This window comes from Frieseomelitta varia, unplaced genomic scaffold, assembly GCF_011392965.1.
Source record: "Frieseomelitta varia isolate USP_RPSP 00005682 unplaced genomic scaffold, Fvar_1.2 scaffold_249, whole genome shotgun sequence".
Classification (NCBI taxonomy): domain Eukaryota; kingdom Metazoa; phylum Arthropoda; class Insecta; order Hymenoptera; family Apidae; genus Frieseomelitta; species Frieseomelitta varia.
In genome coordinates this window covers 171,629-196,244 of record NW_025109978.1, presented here as the reverse complement: position 1 = coordinate 196,244, position 24,616 = coordinate 171,629, and the positions used below count along the sequence as shown (strand labels likewise).

Genomic DNA, 24,616 nt, shown 5'->3' with positions numbered 1-24,616 from the left:
AAAAAAAAAAAAAAAAAAAAAAAGAGAGACTTTGACTAGGCTAGAATCTTTGCTAGCGAAAAGCATCGAACACAGCAAAGTATTATCGCCAGCGGAATCACGAAATTCCCAGTTTATAAAGAGGAGCGCAGTTGAGTTTCACGCAGTTTCTCTGTTCAGAGACAGAGCAGTCGCCCCTCGGTAACACGTTTATCCTGACTAATTTTCCACACTCTCGAGACCGAAATTAAACGTCGATGGCAATGGGCGAGCCGTGTCTCTAACGAGACACTGGCGACCACCCGTTTCCCAGATCGTATCTACCGCCACGTATAACGTACTGTAACATCTAACCCTTGCAACATGCACGGTGATCACCGCCGTTCGTAAAACGAATTATCCCTCTCTCTCTCTCTCGTTGAAAAAGAAATAATTCTCTCCGTCGCGAAACGAATTAGATTCGCAGCGGCAGCGACGTCCAATTAGGTTTCAAAGCTTTTTCGCGTTTTGTTGATATCACGCCATTCGTTGATCTATTCGACGTAATAAAATGAACCTGGATATAATCTTACGACCTTCTTGGCGAACGTTGCGCGTGAGCTCGATTCTATCGGGTACGATTCTTGACCGTATCGAGCACGAGTGTGTCACAATCCCAGCTGAATCCCGAGATTCTTAGGAAACTTCGACCAGCTTTGGTTTCCATTGGCAATTCCACGACTATCTCGACTGCCTCTCCGGAGGGAAACTTGCCTCAAGTTTCGGGAACACAACAGGGGACGCCGGATATCCTTGATATCGCGGCAGACTCGTCGAGTGTTAACGCCAGTTTACCGCTCGTATACAAGGCTCAACCTTGACACAGCCGCGTGCAATTTTCATTTACGATATTTGTTTCGTACTGCAGCTAAAACCGCTGTCTCGATGTTTCCGTTTGGCTGGTAATACTTCCGGCGCGGAAACTCTCGTCCCGTATGTTTGATTATTAATATTTGCGCCGGATAAGCGTCGACTTTAGAGCGGAGTTTGTATTTGCTGATGAATGATAATGATGAAAGCTGCGGTTACATTTCTGGTGAATTGAAGCTACTCGATTTTGATTATTGTTGTTGATATTTGTGGCTCGTTCCATCGGTAATGGGGGTAATATTCCAAAGAAAAATTTCATTTTGTTTTCAAAATGTTCGATCGATTGGGGTTGTAGGCTAGGTTAGGTTAGAATAGAGGTAATTCGCAGGATAAGATTTGACTCAGTAACGAGTAAAAATATATAATAGTATTTTTGTAATAATAATAATCATTATATTAAGTATAATATATATTATTATATTTAATAATATATTATGAATAATATTATATATTTACAAATATTATTATTATATTTTTACGAATTAAAGTGTGTTATTAAAGATACATTAAAAATATATTGAAATATATTATTAGCATATTTTTACATGTGATCCCATAATCTTCTATACTCAAATAAAGTCAATTTTGATCAAAAATGGTGTCCCCTTTTTTCTAACAGAACGATTCAACAGACATTATCTTATCTCTACAATACAAATTCAAGTACAAGCAACCAAACGCGAATACGTAATAACCTGCGTCAAATCTGTATTATCAATCAAATTCAGCGAGCGATATCGAACGTCACGTGAAGCGACGTAATCGTTGAGCGAGGCATTAAATGCAACTACGAGGGCGACGATACGTTCGACGATAACTACGATTATCGTTCCGGATAACGAGGAGAGTCTCGGTTCGCGTCTTCGTCTTTTTCCTTTCTGTGAAATCATATTAAGGTGGGAGAGCGAGTTAAGCACTGATTCATAATCACTTCACAGTCACTGCTTAACTTTCAATCGACTGCACCCGTCGCTCGCGAAGATTACACCTAACGAGAAAAAAACTTGAACCTTCACGCACACTTCGCAACGAAAGCTGAGTAGCTAATTTAGAGTTTGGTATCGTTGAAACGAAGCGTTAACGAAGAATTCAGTTTACCGAGACGCTTGCATACGCTGCGGCTTAACGAAATTTCGCTTACGGTTCTGCCGCGAGGACAGGTACATTGGGAACGGTCGTTGAATAGAAAATGAAACGCGAATTACGAGATTACGGCGAATAGACGGAAATCCAATCGTTAGGAATTTTCGAAAGTAAATTTAATCATTCGAGTGAAACAGATTTGGACTTCTCTTAGAGGGACGTGGTAGGTGGGTCCCAATACACTGATGGTGCATGTAAATTTTCCACGTGACTAGCATCTTCCATGTACTACACACAGTTACGTTTGCCGCTCGAACGGAGAGGAACGAGCTTCGATCCGTGGTTTCGCGATGTCGCCGTTCCTCTATTGACGAAGTAGACCATAAATTGTAATAGCTTCACGTGCAATGGCTGTTCCACGTTTGTCAGCTGTTCCATTAGGAGGTTGGTCAGAAAGTAACTGTGTTTTCTTTTTTTTTTTTTTTTGCGCGCGCGCGTGTGTGCGCGTGTGTGCAAATGAAAGACGAATTTCTCGTGAGAAGCAAAAACTTTATTAGACTTAATATATTGATAATTTTGGTTGCCTGAAACAATCAAGTATCAGATTACGTAGTGAATTACGCGGTGAAATAAAGTTAGTTTACGTGAATTATCATGTTCTTTTTTTTTTTATTTTAGCGTGTTTTGAAATATGGATAAGATAAACAAATGTGATAAGATATATAAATTTATTGAAATTTGTAGTAACTATTACTGTCCAGAGTTTGTTTTATATATATTTGAATATAATTTTCATTTGCTTGGAACGAAGACGATCGAAAGGAATAATTAACTTTGTTCAGAATTTTATTGTTTTCTACTAGGTCAGATAATTACAGACAAACACAGATAAATGAATGATCAGAAACGAATAATATCCTTCGATAATAAATATCCGTAGTTTTGAAACTTTGTTTTAACCATAAATTAACATTTTTACAAGACACCCATGTGAAACGTTATTTATTTGTAGAATTGCTGGAAATGCAGTGCCACGTAAATGCAAATAGTAAAATCTTTGTATCAATATAATATCTATTTGAGAAGAATTCTTAGAATTATAATATCTATTTCGTATCAATATAATTATTACTTATTATTGTGCAATTACACTTACTATTATATTATCGTATGTTATTCATTTATTATTCTTTATCGTAATAATTCTCATAACAATTCTAAAAATCGTACGACGTTCCTTCGCTTGAAATTCACGAAATTTGCTCGCGAAGTTGACTGGCAAACACCGCGACATTCTCAAAGTGACGAAGAAGAGAAATCATCCCCCTCCCTGCCCCTCTCCCTCTTCATTCTGCGTCGGCGAATCTCTCGGCAACTTTCAAAAGTGCAATTCGCCGCTTTCTTCGAAGCAAGCTTCCGTGGAAGCTGAGTGCCGCGATCGCGAAGACGGACAATAGAGCGGGACGCAGACGCGCGAGGCAGTGGAACACACTCGAGGCAATGTAAAAGGACGAAAACAAGACCGGAAAGTGCCGGGCGCTTGATAGGTTCCCGTAATTACCAATTAACGTGGAATTACACGGGGCAACGGTCCCTGTCAGCCGGCCCCGACGAAAATCTCAATAATTAGCTTCGTTGTGATTCTGACGCTCCAGATCCTCGCACGAAATTATATATCGAGCGTCGGCTTAATTGAGGGCCACGTAATTACTTCCAGCCAATCTTATCGGTGTTTCGCGGCGGGCGTGCCCGATTTCGAGACCGACGGAAACCTTCATAGCGCGAGTTGTTTCTCGCCGATTTGACAAGTCCCTCGCGGCAGACTGCCTTCTTGTCCGGCGGGCAACTTCCTGCTCGCTAGTGACGAGGATACAAAATAGAAGAGAAGATAAAACTGTGCGTGTCGTTTTGAGTAGAATCACGATATCAGTCTTGTGAATAAATATCCATGTTTCGCAAGACTGATTGTAAGATTAGTTTCACTCTGGTTCGACTATCTTGTATCCTCAAGTCTTCCACTGGGTTTGTGAAATGTTCACCTTTCGATCTAATTAATCTTCCACAAGACTGATTGAAAAATTGACAGCGTCATGCGAAATTCGAGGATTCTTGGACCAGAGTGTCTACTGTGTATTTAGTCTCGTGGAAGATTGATTTCAATGACTATGATGCAATGAATTTTTGCAACGAAATCAATGTGAAACGGGCTAATTGTAAAATAGACATCGTAATTGGCGATTTGAGGTTATTGGAAATATATCACAGCCATTTTTGGGGAATTTTTGTTAGATTGGTTTTGACACCATCTGCACGACTAAAGTACAAAATTTTCCACCAGAGATATTAAAGTAAAAGAAAAATAAAAACAAAAAAATTGTACAATACGCTTGATTATTTATACATTTCATTTGTGCAAAATCATTTAAATCTCTAAAAATATACTGTTTTACATCTATAAAACGTTTAACAAAAATTATAAATTGGTCATTTTGTCCAGTATGGTAGTTCTCTAATGTTAGTCACCATTTATATTCTTTGAATAATTTTCAAAACAGAAATGACATGATCTCAATAGTGATCATTATCTTTCAATTGACCTAGAATATCAATGACACAATCTCGACGAGTGCTTTTAATTGTCAATTTATCTTGAAATTATCTTGAGTTTTAATGTTGAAATATTAAAAGATTAAAAAAAAAACAAAGACAATAATTTTTTTCAAGTTTTAATCTCTTTATTTAAAAATTTTTATTATAAGAGAAATTATTTTATCAAAAAAAAGTGTTTCCAATGATTCGCATATGTATACACGAGATCTGCACATTTCACGAATATTTTTTATTAGTACAAACATATCTCATATACTAATACTCATTTTAAACAAATAAAAAAAATTCTGCGAACGTACACTTTTTTTGAAAAATTGTAGAATGTCTCTGGATGACCTATTACGCGCTAATTTTTTTCTCTCAAACTAAATTTCAGGAAAAAAAAAAAAAAGAAAAAGGGCGTCATTTCAATGACGACCACCATTGACAAAAACCTTCGTGAAACTGTAATATCAAAATGAAAGAGTATAATTAAAAGAGACGGTGTAAACTAAAAGCCTGCTAGTCACGTCATCTTTTTGCTCGTAATTATCCTATGTACTTTCGTACACAACGTCGATGTCAAAAATATTTTTTAGCGAAACGTAACTTTGTTCAGCTAAAACAATTTGTTCGAGGCTCCATCAACGATAGAAGGCAAGCACTTTCGACAAAAAATAAAACAACGTACAATTTTTACTTTCTCTCTTTTCAGTGTCTTCCGAAAATATTAGTTGTCTCGTCCACACGAAGGCGAAAGCAATCCATCTCGACAGCCGAGTTCCTCCCGTTATCGCGAACAACCGCCAGCGTGAAATCAAATTTCGTCTTCCTTCGTTGAAACATATTAACAAGTTGTAGCTTAAATAATAACCTATATATGTATGTACATCTTGTAAAAGAAAAAAAGAAAAGTTGGTACCGCGTATCTACCGACGAGGCTTCGAAAGCGTCGTCGATAGTCTTGAAATTATCGATGTACAATCGATCGGCTATCGAACGATGACGCGCGAGAATCAGTAGAAATCGTACCTGATCGGCTGCTGAAAGATTTCGAGTTGAACGAATCATTCTCCACGTTGTAGAATCAGAATACAACGATTTTCAATCTCATCTCGCGATATATTTCATCTTTCTTGGACGATGGCTGGAGTACGGAAAAAAATAATCGAGAGGCTCGAATGACCTTCAACGAGCGTCGTAAGGAAGAAGACCAGCTTCACCACGAATCAATAACCGCGCAAATCCAAATTTCGTATCCAACGAAAATACGCTGGCGAAAATCGAGAGAATTCGCCAGCCACGTTCCCTCTAGTCACCGATCGGAGACGATCACGATGGCTACGTTCGATCGATCTTGAACCGGAAGAACCGTGGAGCAGAGACGAGAACTACCGCAAGGTTCGTGGAAGGAAGACGAGGAGGAAAGATGCGAGCGGAGCTCCTTCTGATCCTCGGCGCGCTCGTGATCTCCGGCGATTGCAACCGGAGGCCGACCGGCGAGTCGGTGGTTCACGAGTTGTCGAAACGGCGCAATGGATCGCTGCCGAAGATGTCGATCGGGCTGGTGGTGCCGCACACCAACTTCGGCGTGCGCGAGTACACGAAAGCGGTGAACCGTACGGTCGGCAGCCTGCGCAGGACGAAAGGCCAGAGCAAGTACAGCTTCCTGGATAAGTACGACTTCACGCAGAACTCGGTCCGGCTGAGCATGATGACGCTCACACCGAGTCCAACAGGTACCACCATATACGAACAAATTGAACAAAAATGCGGTCAAATATTCCTCGAATAGCACGAAGAGGCCTCTTCATTCTCGGTCTCCTGCCTTGTAATTTTCAGTTTCAATGTTTGTCTCGTGTTCGTACAGTCGTGCGCAGGACGATGAAAGCCTATGGAAATTGGAGATGTTTCCATTTTAAATTAATATTTGGATTTTCGTTAAATTGCGAAGCGGAAGTTTAATTGGTAATTGATACGTTTATACAGATGCATCGCAGGTTTCGAGTAACAGAACCAATTGGTCGTGCTGTTCGAGGATTGCCCTTATTCCGTTTTATTCACGTTGATATGTTGTACAAATTTACAATCGATCAAAAGACTGATTCCCGATTGATGAAACGGAGTACAGCTAATGATAAAATTCATACTGGCTCCAAACAGTTTTTCAAAAAGTTGAATTTTTCTTTTCTCTTGTTCATCCTGTTTTTCAACTCCTTTTTTTTTTTATCGGTTTTTTCAATACACTTGACAGAAAAAGGGATATTTTATTTTATTAGTTGAAATATCGAGTACACAAGTTTCAAGTAAAATGTTACAGTATTTACAGATGTTTTTCAACTATTAACTGAAATTCGATCAGTCTCTCTAGTGAAAGATTTATTTTAAAAACAAATGTTAATTTGCAAATGTAATTGATTTTACATTCGTAACTGATTCTAATACACTAACGTATTTCTGCTGTTAGTTTGCTTAAGAACTGTCTTACACTACTTGTCTGTTTAGCAGATATTTATTACCTGTCGAATATATGGCGGACTTGTACTACTTACGCGATCTGCCGCTGGTATGTTCTCTTTGTTTGACTAACAACCTATTCTATTTACGACGGATATTTACCATGCTTCTACCAAATGATTGACCTGCACTACTTGTTCGATCCGTGTAGGCAGATCTATTTTGCTTGGTTTAATAATAGTTGGACTGTTCTACTTATTAAAAATATACCCTTCGAAAGAATGACTGACTCGTACTACTTGTTTCACTCGCCAGTAATTTTAACGTAGATAAATCCATTTTATTCGTTTAACAATAACGGAAAATGTGAAATTAAAAGATATGAAATATCCAATGCAAGATAAAAGTTGAAGTAATTAAACAGACGAAACAAGTCTTGATTCGAATTCGTGCTTCTTCAGTTATGTTCGTAAAAATATATACTCGCGATTCGCCTACAAATGATAAGCAGATTTGCAGGATATTTATGCAAACTCAAATGTTTACAAATATAATCAAAGTAATAGAAAATTGCTTCATCTGTCAAGTATTACAAGTAGTATAATGCTTCGAGTATTTTTTATATATTTTTGTTCACTGAGTGCATTCTCTGCATTTATCTTAAAATTTCTCATATGTGTACAAGAATCTGGTTAAAATAAATACCATTTGTAATACGTAATATGTGCAATTACTGACACTCCTCGAGTCTTCGAGTTTTACGGTAGATTCTGAAATTTTTCTCAGTCAGTTGACAAAATCTATCGGTATCTTCTCTCGAAAATAACAGAAAAGAGGAGCAAAAACAGGAAAATATTGCAGCGTTCATAGCCCGTCCCTTGGCAACACGCGACTGCAAAAAGAGAAAAAAAGAACGATGTTCCTTGCTTTCGCCAGGACGTCGAAATTAATGTTCTCGTTCCTCCGAAAGTCTCCGCATCGGTCAATATGTACGGCTTAACGTTCGCTCGCACCAATTCTCCCACCGCGGCCTCGTCTTTCGCTCATGTGTGCAAACGCGCGCGCTATGCCCGTATTACCCTATGAAGGGCGAACGTGACCGGAAAACATGGATGCTTCAGTGAAAGATACCTTCTCTTTGATTCTCAGAATGAGCTGACTTTATCTTCCGCGTTTTCTCCGTGGTAGACACCGCAACAATCGAACGCGGGTCCTCTGTTTAACGCCTGATAAAATTGTGTATCAAAATGAACGAAAAGAAAGTTAGAGTAAATACATTCACGATTCATCGAGTTCGTAATTTTGAAATTTTGAAATTTTAGACACAGTGGTGGCTGAGAGAAAGTTTAAAGAGTAAAAGGAAAAGAGACGACGAAACTATTAATATTTATTTAAGTGTTTTTATTAGTTCTTTAGATGTTGCAGTAATAAACTCATTAAAAAATCTATATTTAAACTATCAACTATCTTTGAGCTTTTGTATTTTACTCAACATATTGTTGATTCTAATACAGAGAAAATGTTCAGTATAAATTTCACTCGTACACTGCACGTACACGAAACATGAACTTCTATCTTTTGTCCTTTCTTTTATTCATTTATGACGATTCATTTTTGATAAAGAATATATGGATAGAAAATTGATCCTCGTATATTTCTCATTTTAGTTGCCTCTGAAATTTTTGAAATCTTTCGTACTTTGCTCGTCAATAGTTTTGGAATTGACAGCGTTGGAGTATACGTAGCAACGTTCATTAATGTTTAGCAGGATCGCGATTAATACTGTTTACTATCTACGCACTGGCGTCGACGTATTACATCGGCATCGCGTCAGGATTGTTCCGACACATTCTCTAACAAGAAATTTGTCAGTCCAGTTTCAAAGCAATCCAGGAACAAATGGAATTGAATTCACTTTACATCACGTAGACAATTGATTCACGAGGAATACGTAATCAAATTTGAGTAATTTTTCATTCGAATATAATCTTTTACCTCTAAATAATTCTCAAGAAAAGTTATTATTATTAAATAAAACTTGGATGGGAAATTATTTTATATATCTCGAAATAATTCCTAGGACAAGTCTCCGTTAGCATGCCGGATATTCATACAAATTCTTATTTTTGTAAACATAACCTATAAAACAGACCATTACTTTTAGACTACAGAAAATTATTTTATCTGTTGAAAGTCACTATTATTAAAGGAGATATTTCATATTTACAATTTGAAAAATTATATTCATTCTGCGTATTTCTGAGTCTCTCGAATTTTTCACAAATGAATAAAAATCCGCAGTCATAGACGTCAGTCGCCAGTTTCTCAGTCGTTCGTTCGTTGACGAGAATTGGAATGATAAACAAATGGAATAAATAGGTTCGAGTTAGTGTTTGATCGGTCGATCGCGTTTTTTGCACACGTTTGCGACTGATGGATCGTTGTTTGAAACTTCAAGGGGCACGTGCGTATATTTCAAACATTTTTGGCAGCATTCCTTGCGAATATCTCAGCATCAGTGGTAGATTTGTTACACGATAGTTTTTGGAACGCGATTGCTGCTACTGTTCTTGTTTCTTGCGAGTTATCGATGATATGTAGGAGTTGGAAAGTTAGGGAAGTTGGAGGTTGAATAAAAATGAAGGAAGCGTAACTACCGGCATCGTATCGTTCCAGATTTCCTAACGAATTATTGGCAAGATTATTTAGCGAATTTACATCTTCGTTTTGGTGGAGCACAATTTTTAAAAATAACCTCCTTTTCTGTTATTGATAGGTTCAATCGAAAATTGAAAATTGTAGATTTAGAATTGTGAGTACACAAAAAAATTACAATATTTAATAATTAGAATTGAAGAAATTTGGAAATCGCATATGATTTTGGGTTATTAAAATTTGGTTAGAAAATGTTCACGCTGATTTATTTATTTATTTTTTTTTTTTTTGCAGCGCATATTTTATTTTATTTCACTTGCGTATAATTTTATTTATTTATATATTTCATTTTATTATTTTATTTGTTTCGGTCGTTGGAGAATTTTAAATGTGAAAACGATTTTTGAAAATAATTTTTTCTGTTTGTTACCGATGAATTTAGAGGGATGCTTAGAATCTTAGAATATTACTATTTTATTCGTTTTTGTTGGATTAGATCGTTTCTATTATGTAGAGAATTTACACTAATTTAAGTTGAGAATTCAAAAGTAATTTTTAAAATCTCAGAGTACTGTTATTATCATCCGTCTCTGTTCGAAATGTTATACCACATTTAAACAGATCCTCCCGTTTTTAAAACGGGCTCTCAGTTATACGAGAACAAAGAGAGTAAACGTGTATACAAAAGGAGCTCTCCATTCTCGAAAGTGTTTATTCTTCGTAGTTTAAACTCCATCCTTTGTACTTGAAATATAATCTTCACTGTCGTGTTGTAAACTTTTTCGCTCTTCCTTTAAACACTACATTTGAACAACTCCAACGGTTACATTTGATCTCTCCACAGAAGAATTATTTTTTATTTAACTAAGAATAACTCGTTTCACGAAATTTTATACGCAGTATACAATTGCTCAAACGAAAAATATCAATTTTATCGTGAAAATAATTAACGTTGAAATAATTAACGTTGATACTTAAATTACACTTACATCGTTCATTGCTGCCAACCTCTGACTGATGAATCGAGTATTCGCTAATTAAAATATTACGTCACCGTTCGCTCTCATACGTACGATGTAGAGTTAATTGATCGAAATTAAGCTTCTTTCATCGTTGCGAGTCACGTGCACGATAGTGCATTTTTTCACATGCTAAATTCACGTGAGAAATCCTTGAAAATCAACTCGTCTTAGTGATAAACGAAAATAAAGCCGAAGTAGAAACACTTTAAAACATAGAAAGTTTTTAAATATAAAGATAATAAAAACTTGAGGAATTTTATTTTCATAAAATTATTAACAATTAAAAACCTCGTGTATCACGAAACACAAAATGCAATTTGGAACAAAACATCACGTATAAAAAACGAATCAAGACTTCTATCTCTTGGAAAAATTGGAAAAATTGGACGACACTGCGCGACAAAGAATTTGTTAATACATTGACAATTGTACTACGAAATACACATGCTAGTTAAAAATGTCACTAGCTACGATAGATGGTGATTATTAAAAATAAAATGTGTCCCAAGATTTTTTCATGATAATGTATGTCTCTTAGAATTCTGCGTTTTATTACATAAAAGTGATTGTTAATCGCAATTATTAATCTTTCGACGTAATTGAACTTATTTACTATTTCTTTCTCTGCTAATGCAACAAATTTCTGGCCATAGAAGATTAACTGTACATTCTTGTGTACTTTTGATTATTTGCGGACGACTTTTGATATTCCATCGGTTAAAAGCAAACAACCTTCGTTTCATGTGTTAATAATGTATTGATAATATTTATAATAAAATATTGATAAAAATTAAATATTTGATAATATTTATAATAAAATATTGATAATAATTAAAAATTGGATAATATTTGTAATAAAGTATTGATAATAATTAAATATTTGATAACATTCATAATAAAATATTGATAATAATTAAATTTCCTTGGAACGATGATTTTGGTACTATGCATAATATTATATAAAAATTCCATAATTGAGCCATAATATTTAGATTTTATAGCACTTTATGTTAACTTTAGAAAGTGACACAGTAACAAGTGGACATTATGTGAACGATACGCTCGTGGTTTCGCGTCCAGTTGTGTTTTTCGTTTCCGCGCCTTCTACATTCGCGTCAATAGCTCTCTGCGACTCTGATTTTTCGCAAGAACTACTACGCGGTTTTGCTAAGCGATCGTCAACGATGTTTCTCGAGAAACATGACGGACGCGTTGTTTCTTTGATTTGTCGTGGGAATTTCAACGCGTTCTTTCTCCTCTCGAGCAGCTTTTAGTCGGCCAGTACTTTCAAAATCCCGTGGCTTCTTCCCCGCTTTGGGATGAAACGTGACGTTACACCTTGCAAAGGAAGGGAACTTCCGCGGCATTTCATGGGAATTTTCGGAATATAGTTTTAGAGTAAGGTGCTAAAAGCTAATGCAGAGCTTGAATTTCATCTGCGTTGCGAGTTACGAGAGCCTGCTAAAAGATGAAATATTATCGCTTTCTTTCGCTATCTGTAAGCTTCAAGACGACGAATGGATGTTACGCAAGAAATATTTCTTTGTATAGAAGCTGTTTATTAACATTTCTGTTGTGTAATTATTTATTTATTATTCGTTACACCTATTATATAATTATAATTATGTAATTATGTAATTATAATATTATATAGGGACTATTTGTTGATATTTATATTACGTAATTATTTATTATTATTACTGTCATATGCAAATACTATACAAATTTCGTGGTACACCGCTGGTAAAATGTTTTCAATCAAATGCTAATAATGGTAATGCCTGGCCATTTTAATTTAATTAGCGAACACGAGATTTTTTTGATTTTTTCAATGCTTTCGAATGCCTGACTCTAGTCGAAAGTTTTCTGCCAATGTAATAATCGTACTCTGATCCAGATTAAAGAATCAGGATAGTATTCCATTTCTAAACGAGAAAAATATGACAAAAATTGCCACCAAAGTTCAGTTTAATTGACTCACTACCAGACACGAATATAGCGACAATCTAACAAGAACTTTGCCATCGGCGAAGGGGCAATAAAATTAATTTACGAAAGCATAGCTACGCGGAGAGGTTAATTTTCGGAAGAAAAGTTTCACAGATATCAAATACGAAAGGAGATCAATATGTAACGCGAGATTATGAAAAAGATCAATAACTACAATATATTATCTATCTCTAACATCAATAACTATCTTTAACGCTGTTTCGTTGATTATTATTTGAAGGGTTTTCCAATTCGCTCTGACAGCGTTCTTCCAAAACCCGATATCGGATGTACCAATTCTGTTACTGTCCGTCACTGATGGATCACCCGAACGTTTCGCAAATAACCATGAGTCCTCCAGCACCTGCAACGTCATCGCAAATTTCCTGTTACGTTACTTCTCAGGAAGTGCAATCGAAAAGTTTCGTAGTCCTTGCTTCTTTCTAGTTGACTGTCGTTCGTTCGTTCAAAATGAAAAATTGACTCGTTAAAACGAACGAATGTGCTTCAAACTTTTCCGTGGTCCTGTGATCCGGACATTCTACCTTGCCCAATTATTTTTCGCTTTCGTAGTATATATACAATATGTACTAAATTTCTTGTATCAATATATACTAAATATTTCTTGTATGAATATATACTAAATTTAATAGACAAATCACATTCTCAGCTTAACACATATCAAATCACGTTTTGGGCTTGATTTAACATTTATGATGATATAATTCGTCGAAACAAATGAACGTACTTCAAATTTTCGCAATCCTACATATTATTAAATTTAACATTCTATTTTTCTAATATACTTTTATGATATATTTCTTACTATAAGTTTAATAGATAAATCTTAGTTATTCTTAGTTCCAAACGCTGGACTTGATTCAATTTAATTATGGTACGAAGACACATTGAAATTGCGTATAAACTGTTTTTAAAAATATTTCGTCAAACACGAATGATACAACGAGGTATCAAATGGCTGGACCATGAAAGGGTTAATCGTTGTTAAGAACTACTATTGTACGAAATGACGTCGTATATATGTATATAAGTAACTTCACAATTACTGTAAAATTATTCAGCAAATGGATTCCCTTATTTGGAGTAGTTTTGGACAACCGGCCGTGTAAGAGGATAAAGCGATTTTGGCGGCGTGGCAGTTATTGTCCACTTAATTCCGTTAATAATTCAATCTCGTCTAGTCCCTTTTGTTGCGGCAGTACGTCGGTGTTCTACCTCGAGTACATTACGTTAATTGATTTTCCTAGGACCAAGCTGTCGGCGTACACGTGCATAAATTTCGAAGACTCGAAGCGTCGTTTTCGGTTCTGTAATTCCGTAAGAGTTCCCTTTTGAAATCCGGGAATTGATTCGAACAAAATTTCTTGTTGAACATCAATTTGCATTAAACGTACGTACAAGTGTACATCTGCGAAATTGAAATATTTAAAATATAATAAGGAGAATTTTCAACATTCAGCAGGCACTAATTTGTTTGTTGGTAAAAGTTATGTAGATTCCGTGAAAGCAAGAGTGATCCTTGTATCTTTCTCGTAGGAAACATAAATAAATAAACTGGAATAAAAGATCATGTAAAATTTATCGTACAATTATCACGAGTTAGAACTAAGGTATGCAAAACGCAAGTAAAATTATTATTATTCTAGGTAGAATGTAAGAATCGTCATATAGTTTAATTATACAAAGATTTTGGCTCAAGTTTAATTAAAAGAATTAATTATAAAAAAGCTCCGTAAAATTTATAAAATCTCTCTTTCTCTATTCCGCAGGTGAAAAGAAAGGTTTGTTATGGATTTTAATCGAGTCTTTAACATAATATAATTGTACAGTATAATACTTTAATAATTTCACGCATGTTATAATTAGTCTAACAATGACACAATATTCTTAATTGCCATTTTTTCTATTCAATTTAATTCAGTGGTCGTAGCGTGAAAAATACTTTTCTAAACTGCTTATAAATTACTCAATTGCGTATTTTACACTCGTTTTGCTAGAAAACGTCTGAAAGAAATGAAATGAATTAAAAGATAAATTTATTCTAATAATAAGCGCGACCCATTTATTTACCGAGCTCTGCTTCAATGTTCGTTGGTAGAACAACAAGTTGAAGAAAAAATAAATGCTCCGAATGACGATCTTATTTTTCATTTTGCTATTGAATTATTCATCGATTAGTGGGAACATCTTAGTTTCCAAATGTTAAGCACGGTCTGTTTGTATTCTCCGGTTCTGCACGTTCATGTTAAATTGATTGTTAAATGACCTTTGAGAAGAATCTAACAAAATATTACAGAACAGACGAGAGAATTCCAAGGAATTGAATGATTAATATTTTCTGTATTAAAATTTATCTGTAAAAAGTTTTTAAAAGATTCGCGAGAATAATGCTAACAGAATATTTAACAATGCTTCGATGTACTCTAAAAAATAATAAGTCGTATATTAAATTTATACTTTAATACAGTTGTATACAATTGCAATCATATATGCTAAAATAAAAAGTAGCAGAAATAAAATGATTGGAAGTGAGGTGAAAAGTAGTAAAATAATAATAAAGAGAAAAATATTGAATCCTCCAGGAGAAATCGCTAAAATAATATCAACGCGTTCGTAATAATATCAGTATCATCCATTAATTCGAGAATTTTCAGATCATGCAGTTTCGCGGACGAGCTATGTTATCTTTTATTTCTTTTTTTTTTTTTTGGTGTTGGTTCGTTAGTTGGTTACCTCGCGCGGATCAATTATAAATCGTTTAATTATCAGAGTGATAAACAGCGCGATCTAGATCTGCACTGATTGAAATAATGTTGTTGAAACGTTCAAATCATTAATCGACGTGCACGCGATAAACGAATTCCAGGTTTAATTACAATGTACCGTAATATCATTCAACGTCACGATCGGCGCAACTTTTCATTGAGAATCGGAGATACGCGCCGATGAAATAAACACTCGATTGATCCAATCGTTATCCATTAACCCGTTCACCTAATTTCTTCGTCATCAATAAACCGATGGTTGTTCATATCAGTTCGCAGTTCTGTGAATGACGCCAAAGTGATAGAATTTCAAACAGCTATTCATTCACACTAAATATTATAATTGATGGCATATTTTAAATATTTCATTTACTTTTTGTATGTTATTTTACGTTAATTGGACACTCTTGCGTGTCGTACACGTCCCGTGCGTTTTGTAAATTAAATTAAACTTCCTAAAAATAAGTGGAACACACACACACACAATAAAAAAAAAACAAAAATACAAAATTAATACGTTGAATGTTATAATAGTTCTTGATATTGAATATTCGATGTGATTGAATATTCAAACGAAATTACATTTGGAAATAAAAGTTGAAAATATCCATTTCAATCGATATCGTGCAATTTATTTTCAAAAACTTCTCGTCATAAATTCCACGCGGATGATTTACGCCAATGGATACATCATTCATTAATGTTTACTTACTGTTGTTTTTTCTTTTCTAATTTTTACGCTGTTATCCCTTTCGTAACGACGTTTCTTCGTTATTCGTAACAATCGCAAATAACGAGCGCAATAAAGAGAAATAAATACCAAAAATTTTCATCAATTTACCAGTTTATAATTAACGTCTGCTAGGCACGAGCAAACGAGTCCGTGTTAATTGATCGTGAGCTCAATATCCGTTTCTCGTCTCGTGACCGAATCGCTCGCTGCTATTTGCTCGAAGCTCGTGTAACTATATACACTTTAACGTGCAGAGAGATGGCTCGATTGTTTAAATATCGTAGCCAGCGTGACGCCATCGTACGGGGTTCTTCGTGTGATTAAAAATTCTAGACTAGTCCATCAAAGAGGAAGTAACGGGTTGTTACACCTTATTCAAACTTAGTTAGAGGCGAGAGTGAAAATTTTTGAACGAATTTTCGATCGATCCGTTCTGTTGGCTCCTACCTTTCATTATCGAGTCAGAAACCCTTTCTCTTCAACTGAGGACATGGCAGCGTGAAATTTATGCACGGCGGGTCGTATCGGAACGAACAGGCCATTGACTAGCAAATTTAATATCATATCATTAACCTCTCACGCTGGAATAACGTGCCACGCACGTCGAGAATTTTTTTGTCCCAAAATTGCAATATTTTCTCAGTTTTAAGTATACCTAAGTAAAACAAAATAGGCAAAACGAATAATAAATTTATTACTTCTCAACAATTTCTATCCAGTGATATCGTACCGACGAGTTCGAAAAGAAAGCGACCAATTATTGTATACAGTTTGGTCACTCGTTATGGTCCGCAATCAGTTGCCAGCGCAAGTGGTTAAATACAGATTTCTAACTATCTACGAACGAAACGTCGCGTCCCCGGGAATTGGTTGGCCATATTTCTTTGTTATATAGCTTCTGCCTAAATCCGATCGAATATTCGACAACGGTACGGTTGTTTAATATGTTGTTCATCGACATTTGGTCTGTAATAAGGGAAATGGGATTTCATTTTAATTGGAAGTATCTGTGGTTGGAAATTAATTATTCTACAAATACGTCTAAATATTATATAGTTTGAGGGCATATCGTCTTTTGGAAAGCAAATTTGCATTTGGCAAGAGCGATAATTGTTGAGATTGTTGTTGTTGATGAAGAGTATAATATTTAGTAGATTATTAACGCGTATAGTGTTTTTATTGTAAACTTTCTTCGTCTGCTATGTACATATAACATTACAAATTTTATGTGCATGTAAAATTTGAGTTACATTGCTAAATCTGCGAAGAATTTATATATTTAGTATTATATCTTTGTATTCTAATTGCAACTAAACGTATTGTAATGTTTACAAATATTAAATTATATAATATTTACTAAAATTTACTAAATATTTATATATTTCATATGTATTTCTTATATTTTAGTATATTTGTATATTTAGTATTAATTTGTCATGAACCTGAATGGAACCATATTTCTTCATGCAGAAAGGAGAATCGACCGCTCATAATCAGCCATAATCTAAATTTGCTAATGAACATATCTATCGTATCTAAGCGAACATTGAATTGTCTATTGTGAATTATACTTAATTGTGAATTATTTAAAAATACTTCTTACTTTCGTAATTAATAACACTGTGGCGCAGATAATATTATATTTTTCAGAGAAGGTAAAATATATTGAAGTAAGCATTTTATTTATCAAATTATTAGAATAAATGTTTGATTCTTAGTAACTAGAAAGATTTTCAAAGTGATCTGATGACCAATAAATAAATAATAAGTTAAATAATAAAAAGTAAATGAATAAATAATAAATAAATAGCAATAAAATAATAATAAATAAATAATAAAAAATAAAGAAATTTTACGTTCTTTATCTAATCCACTGAAGTTTAGTGGGCTATTTAGAGTGGAACGATTGGATATCCTTAACTAGATGACTGGTCCATAATAGTGAGTTCTCTAACAGTTAAAGAAACAAACAAAGACGATTTAAGAAACAGCGGGTCTGCAAAGATCATGATCAAAGACTGCATTATTCTGCGTACACGGTCGATTACGTCTCTGATCATGCGTTTCTAATTGGAAACTGCAACGTGCATTGTTTGCTAAACAATGCCATAATGCTGGATCAAAGATAAATCATTCATCCCAGAGGCATTAAATTGCGTAAATCACAAGACAAAGGATAAATCATAGTAGTAAAATAGTAAATCCCAATTGTTGAAGTTTTATGAATCTTTCCTGTTTAGTTCGAGCAATTCATTTCAATTGTTTGAAAATTAGTAAAAATAGAAAATAGAAAATAGTAAATAGAAAGTAGTAAATTCTTCACGAGAGAAATAATATTGAGTCCTGATTGTTTTGGCATAAAAAAACTGTGATTTTGTAATGTTGACTGATTGAAAATAGAACATTGATCTTCAATTATAATAGTTTAATGAATAATAATAATCTCTAAACAATAAGTTGTTGCACACCTGTTTAATTACAATTCAAGTGTATCTTACCTATTACTCTCGTCTCTAATATTATTTTCTCTCTCTAAAATATTTGATCGTCACGAAATGTATAAAAAGAAACACTCGATATCTAGGAAATTGTATTTTTATATCCCGGATACTCGTGTAGTAATTAATAAACCGTTCCAGGGAAATGAGAAATTGCAAATGATAAAGCAACCTATCGTATGCCGCTTCTCATAATATTCAATTTCAATGAACGATTGAACAAAACTGGTGAAAAGAAAAAGCTACAAATTGCAAAACAATTCTAATGTTTATTTAATTAAATTATTACAAGAGCACGATATAATTGCGGTGTCATAATGTTCCCTTGTGTAGCATGCGAATTACAACAATTTAATGGCAATACTAATCGTCAGTTTTCACGTGAATTTCCGTTTATATTGGCTCACGATCGCGCGCGATTATTTATCACGAGCGTTGTTCCGGTTCATGTTAGTTTAGATTCACGTGGCAAAACACGATACAATCATTCGTGTTGAGAATAGTAGTTACTATCGCGATGTTCCGCGCACACGTACACGTGTCAGCGACCACCGATCGGATGTCGACAACCGGCAAATTTCAATCTTTTATGAGCAATACCAGAGTTCACATCAGTGTTGATTTTTTGCTTCTATCCTATAGAAACGCCAACTCTACTGCACTGAGGCTTAACTTTCTTAGTCTCTTTTTTTTTTTTTTTGCTTTTAATTATGGGTATTTTGCTTAATTTTGGAGTCTTTTGATTTAAATATGTTTGCTTAATTTTAGAGTCTTTTGATTTAAATATGTTGAAATGAAATATATTAATTTTAGAAAAATTTGCTTGCAAATTGGAAACTAGGATGTATGCATATGTTCCAGTGACATGAAGGATGAATTATGAGCCATTTTTATCAATATTTCAATAAAATAAACGCTGTGAAAGGTGTATTTTTCGTGATGGTGTTACACGTGAAATATAGAGTTTGAATACTTTCGGTAATTAACAAGATACTGTATGTTATGTGTACAATTGTTTATTGGGGATGCTAAAATGCAACTAAAAATGTCACTGAAACTTCGATTAAAGACAATTCTTTTGCACAAATTTAAAAAAATTTGCTTTGAAATTTGTCTCCAAAATGGGATTGAAAAAGTAAAATATAACAAAAAGTTGGAAACCTATTGTCAGAAAATGCTGAAGCTATTACAAAAGATTATTCCGGGTTTTCCCACAGAAACAACTTTCCTATCACTGGAGTTTAAATAAATAAATGTATTTATATATGGAAAAAATTGATGACTGTGAATGCAATATTATTATTATTATTATTATTTGTTAACATTAATATTATCCTCTATTCTCCTATATTATCCTATATCCACAAAAATATAAATACTTGTCTTAAATATTAGAAACGAACGAAGGTATACGATTTCAATCAAACTATAATTTTTACTGAGTGTGGGAAGCAAATGAAAATAATCCAGCACAAGGAACTAAGCTTAATTATCGTTCCACGCGTGTACCATGAGCATTGGTTCATTTTCGAGGAACACCCTTGATATCGTTAATAATTCGCTCTGCTGTACACCGGATGTTCGAAATAGTCGACACACTGGATACATGTGGAATTTCATAGCCGGGTATTGAGATAACTTGGCTATAAGTTGGAAATTTCATGGAGAATTCTTTGATATACGTCACGTGCGCCTTTTGCAGGAAGTTTCGTGCACCCGCTTGGCAACAAACGCTTGTTAAAATAACGACGATATGAGAGAAAAGAGAAACGAACCGTAACAAAAAATTTCTGTTTTTATTTGCGAACTTGTGCAGGTCTGAAGAAATAAAGGAAATATCTGGAAAACGAAGGAGCCGTCAATGCGTTCGTATAATTGAAAGAAATATTTTGCGTGAATTCAGATTTTTGTAAACGAGATGTCGATTGAAATTTTCATTTACAAACAATACTGTACTTTTTCTAACTTTCAATGATTTCTGGGCAGTAATTTAGATTGTATTTGACTGATAATTAGATACATCTGACTGAAATTTGCAAATCGATGATTCGAAGAACTTGAGAAATTATTAAATGAAAGCTTCAATAATTTTCAAAGTAATCCAAGAAAAAATTTTAATAGAAACCTAAATAATAAATTTCTGAAACCAAAATTAATAAACTATATCTAATATTATACCAAACACCGTCTACGTACAATTCCAAATCCAAATTCATAAACGAAATATCCAGGTGTGAGTATTTTCAATAAAACAAAATAACGATCAATGGTTTCCAATTACTTGCAAAAAAAGAAAAGAAAGAATCGAAAGTGACAAGATCAGAGTTAAAAACTCAACTCAACATTCTTAACATTGACGGCGAATCGCTCAGATCAACATAGATCAAATCGAACATAAAACACGGAAGAATCGAAAGGTACGATAAATTGGACAAATTTCAAATAGAAGTCGCAGCGAATCGTAGGTTTTCATTCACCGTTCCGCTTGCATATGGAACGCCAGCTTACGCTTTCATTAAAATTTCCACGGGTTAATAAGATTTCCCTGTCGGGAATCCTGATCGTAAGCAAGAAGTGAAATTAAGAAACCATCGGGAAGAATAATGCAACAAGGGGTGGGAACGAGGACGTGGGAGAGAACGAGGTTACGAGGGCATCGGGAAACGAGGCGGAGGGGGACAGGTCAGGATGTGTCCATGACTCGAACGATGGTCGCGATTTCGAGTTTGCGTTGTTGCTTCGTAACAGCGACGGCTAAAGAGCCAACGGTGAATCGATGAAGCAAAAGAACTGTCCAAATATCGTTTCAAACGGGAGATCTGCAGGAATCACTTGGAGGATTCTAAACGAGGATGAATGGAATCGGTGAATTGCTTACGATCGGACTTTTATACGTATCTTTTTATTAAAATTGCAACTGAAAGAATGGAACGTATGCGCATATTTTTCCGCATTGTATGGATTTTATAAGTTTTTTGCTGCTTTTGGAATTTTTCAGAAATTTCAGACGTTTCGCGCGCGAAGAACGGAGGAATGAAAATTATTAAATTAACCCGAAGCGATGGAAGAATGAAATTATTAGATTTGCCTGGAAATATTCGGACGGTGCGGCGTTATTGAATTCATACTTCAAAAGAATTGGCAGTAATAATAAAATTAGTAGAGAAAGCAGTAGATTACGAGGGAACCATAACTATACAATGAACCATACAAACATATACAAGCTTGTCTACGTTTTAATTATCTTAACTAGAAAAGAACATAATGGCCTTTCATTGTAACATAACCTGTAACGTAGGGTACATGAAATTCTCTCCGAAGTTATCGAACATGGAATCCGATATAAATTTTCCCGAATCATCGAGAATCAATCAATTTCCCCCTTCGTGATCTCCTACGTTTTTACAAAAATGACCCGGTTGCGCGCTGGTGCTCGCGATGAAAATAGAATAAACCGATCGGTGAACGGGGAAAATGAAATCGCCGGCAAGTACGAAGTATCGCGGAAAGAATGGAAACAAAATAGAGCAGAGGGAAGGGGGGATTGTCATCTCGAATGTGTCAGGTGGTTGTTATTGCCTGCTGGTAAAGATTTCCAACAGATGCGAGCTCACGATTTCTATTATAGTCGAGATTAAAGCTTGACCGATAGCTGTTGAATTTTTCAGCCGCGAATCTTGCAACTGTAACACGTAGGAAATAAAAATTCGTTCCTTCTCTCTCTCTCTCTCTCTCTCTCTCTCTCTCTCTCTCTCTCTCTCGTGTTCCCATTTTTCACGGAGTTTTCTCAGACTGTCGATTGACGATTGGCACGAGCAACGAGCTCTTTTGTGAAATTGATGGTCGTTGATCGATTGAGACAAGCATTTGTCGATCGTTCGGTATTATGCTCCTTAGCGATCGCAAATGTTTATCGTGACAATTTTTTTCTTTTTTTCTTTTTGTTTTTTCAAGGGCGGGAAAGGAATCGCTTAGCGCTCGCAATCGAGATATATCGTGGCGATAATTCACAGAATACTATCCAGGAACAATTACACCGACAACAAATCATGCAAACGCGATCACCAGCGTCGTTTCTTCCATTACACGGATAATTTTCATTTTATTTTATCACTTTGCTGCGGCTCGCTACGAATTGGCAATTTATTGAAAAACCCTTGTTACCAGAATGTGACGGTGATTCAAACGGTTGAGGTCGTCGAGCACGTGATATCTTCATCAGAAATGTGAATTGCGAAATTTTATGCAGAGCATTTATTGTAATATTATGTAATAAATAAATTTTAAAAAATTTCCATTTAAATTCCACTTATAAAAATATAGAAACACAGATAATAATAAAATATAGAATAATAGATGATATAACAATAGATAATAATTAATAAAAATTAATATAAATAATATAAATATTAATATAATATATATTATAATTATAATCTAATATAATATAAATAATATAAATATTAATATAATAATAGATAATAATTAATAAGATGGAGATTAAATTGCAAAAAAATTGATTTGCAGTATATAAGGATCTTAATAGAAGAGAATCTCTCATCGTTTTCCTATTAGTGGAATGAGAATCATATTTGTATAATTTGATCAGTACTTTACTGATCGATATAAGTTTCTGAATAATTACGTAGGCAAGCAAATGCCGCTACAATTTAATGGAATATCTGAAAATTGTCGAAACAATCGTTCCAACAAATACCACTGATCATTAAGAAAAAAAAAAAAAAAGTGTCTGACATCGACGGTGTTCTATTCGTGTTGCAGAAATTCTGAAGTCGCTGTGCAACGAATTTCTGCCGATGAACGTGTCCGCCATCTTGTACCTGATGAACTACGAGAAATACGGCCGCAGCACTGCCAGTGCTCAATACTTCCTGCAGCTGGCTGGTTACTTGGGAATTCCAGTGATCGCATGGAACGCGGATAATTCGGGATTGGAGCGGGTGAGCTGAAATGTCCTTTTTGCTCTCATCAGAACATTCGTTCACAGACAGGCACGCAGCTGGTTTGAAAGAATTGTTTCTCGGTGTCTTGCAAAGAGCAAATAGAAATGAAAATCAAACTAATCCAGCATTGTACTTCTGCGAGTTCTTTATGATGATAATCGTAAGAGAATAATTTCAATTATTCTTTTGAAACCTTCGTTGCAATTAGTTTGTTGTTCATGTCGTTCATATATTTCATTCGTTGTAATTGTAATTAATAAACTGCGGATGTATGGTCATAGTAAAATTTGGAGGTACAAGAATATATAAAATGTTCGTTGCGTTGTTTAGTAAATTTCTATTCTGGTTACATTTTTTTCAGTTAATCGCTAAATGTACATTTTTATAAGCGTATTATGTTTTACTAAATATATAAGAGGAAGATAATTAAAAAGCTAATGTGCTAGATATTACATAATCGCAACTTTTATTCCTGAAAAATTATGCATCGTCGCATTAACCGCATTCTCGTTTTAATGACACCTCCAATGAAAAATTAAAACAAAGAATTATACACACCCGCTGAAAAACTTGGAACGCGTGAAGTTTTTCAAAGAAATAATCTCGTTAAGGAAGCTAAATATTTCATTCTGAAACTTTCGTTCATTATATCTCAAAGTTACAATTATAATATTCCCACTTTTCATACAGTATAAGAGTTTGTTTCGTCTCCCCCCAAAAAAGTGTGTTCTATTATATAAGTCTCTTTTCAGCGACGATGTTGCAACTCAAGAAACTTACTGACAAAAGATAATGTAGAAAAGTACGACTAATTTAGAAAGAAAACAATTAATTTAGAAATTGTTCATTGTCAGCTGAATGTAGCTAAACTAATATTGAAAACAGAGACGAAAATTCGTTCGATGTAACTCGGATGTGTTCTCTCAACAGCCGCGATAGAAGACGTAATCAC

General features: G+C 34.6%; 1 protein-coding gene and 1 long non-coding RNA gene across 13 annotated transcripts in view; both read left to right on the top strand.

The window, feature by feature from the left end:
- Window positions 1-5,461, top strand: part of LOC122528348 — a 30,110-nt gene extending 24,649 nt beyond the window's left edge. Inside the window, exon 2 of the long non-coding RNA XR_006306551.1 lies at window positions 5,276-5,461. This is a non-coding gene — a long non-coding RNA (uncharacterized LOC122528348). The remainder of the gene's footprint in view (window positions 1-5,275) is intronic.
- LOC122528345 (glutamate receptor ionotropic, NMDA 2B) overlaps window positions 1-24,616 on the top strand; it is a 206,124-nt gene that overhangs the window by 89,771 nt on the left and 91,737 nt on the right. For 9 of the 12 annotated variants that reach the window (XM_043653370.1, XM_043653376.1, XM_043653372.1 and 6 more), the window contains exon 3: window positions 23,483-23,661. In XM_043653370.1, coding sequence (XP_043509305.1) covers window positions 23,483-23,661 — 179 coding nt within the window. Of the gene's footprint in view, window positions 1-5,543; window positions 6,300-23,482; window positions 23,662-24,616 lie in introns of those variants that run through there. The other 3 variants (XM_043653380.1, XM_043653375.1, XM_043653381.1) reach the window with 1 other exon arrangement.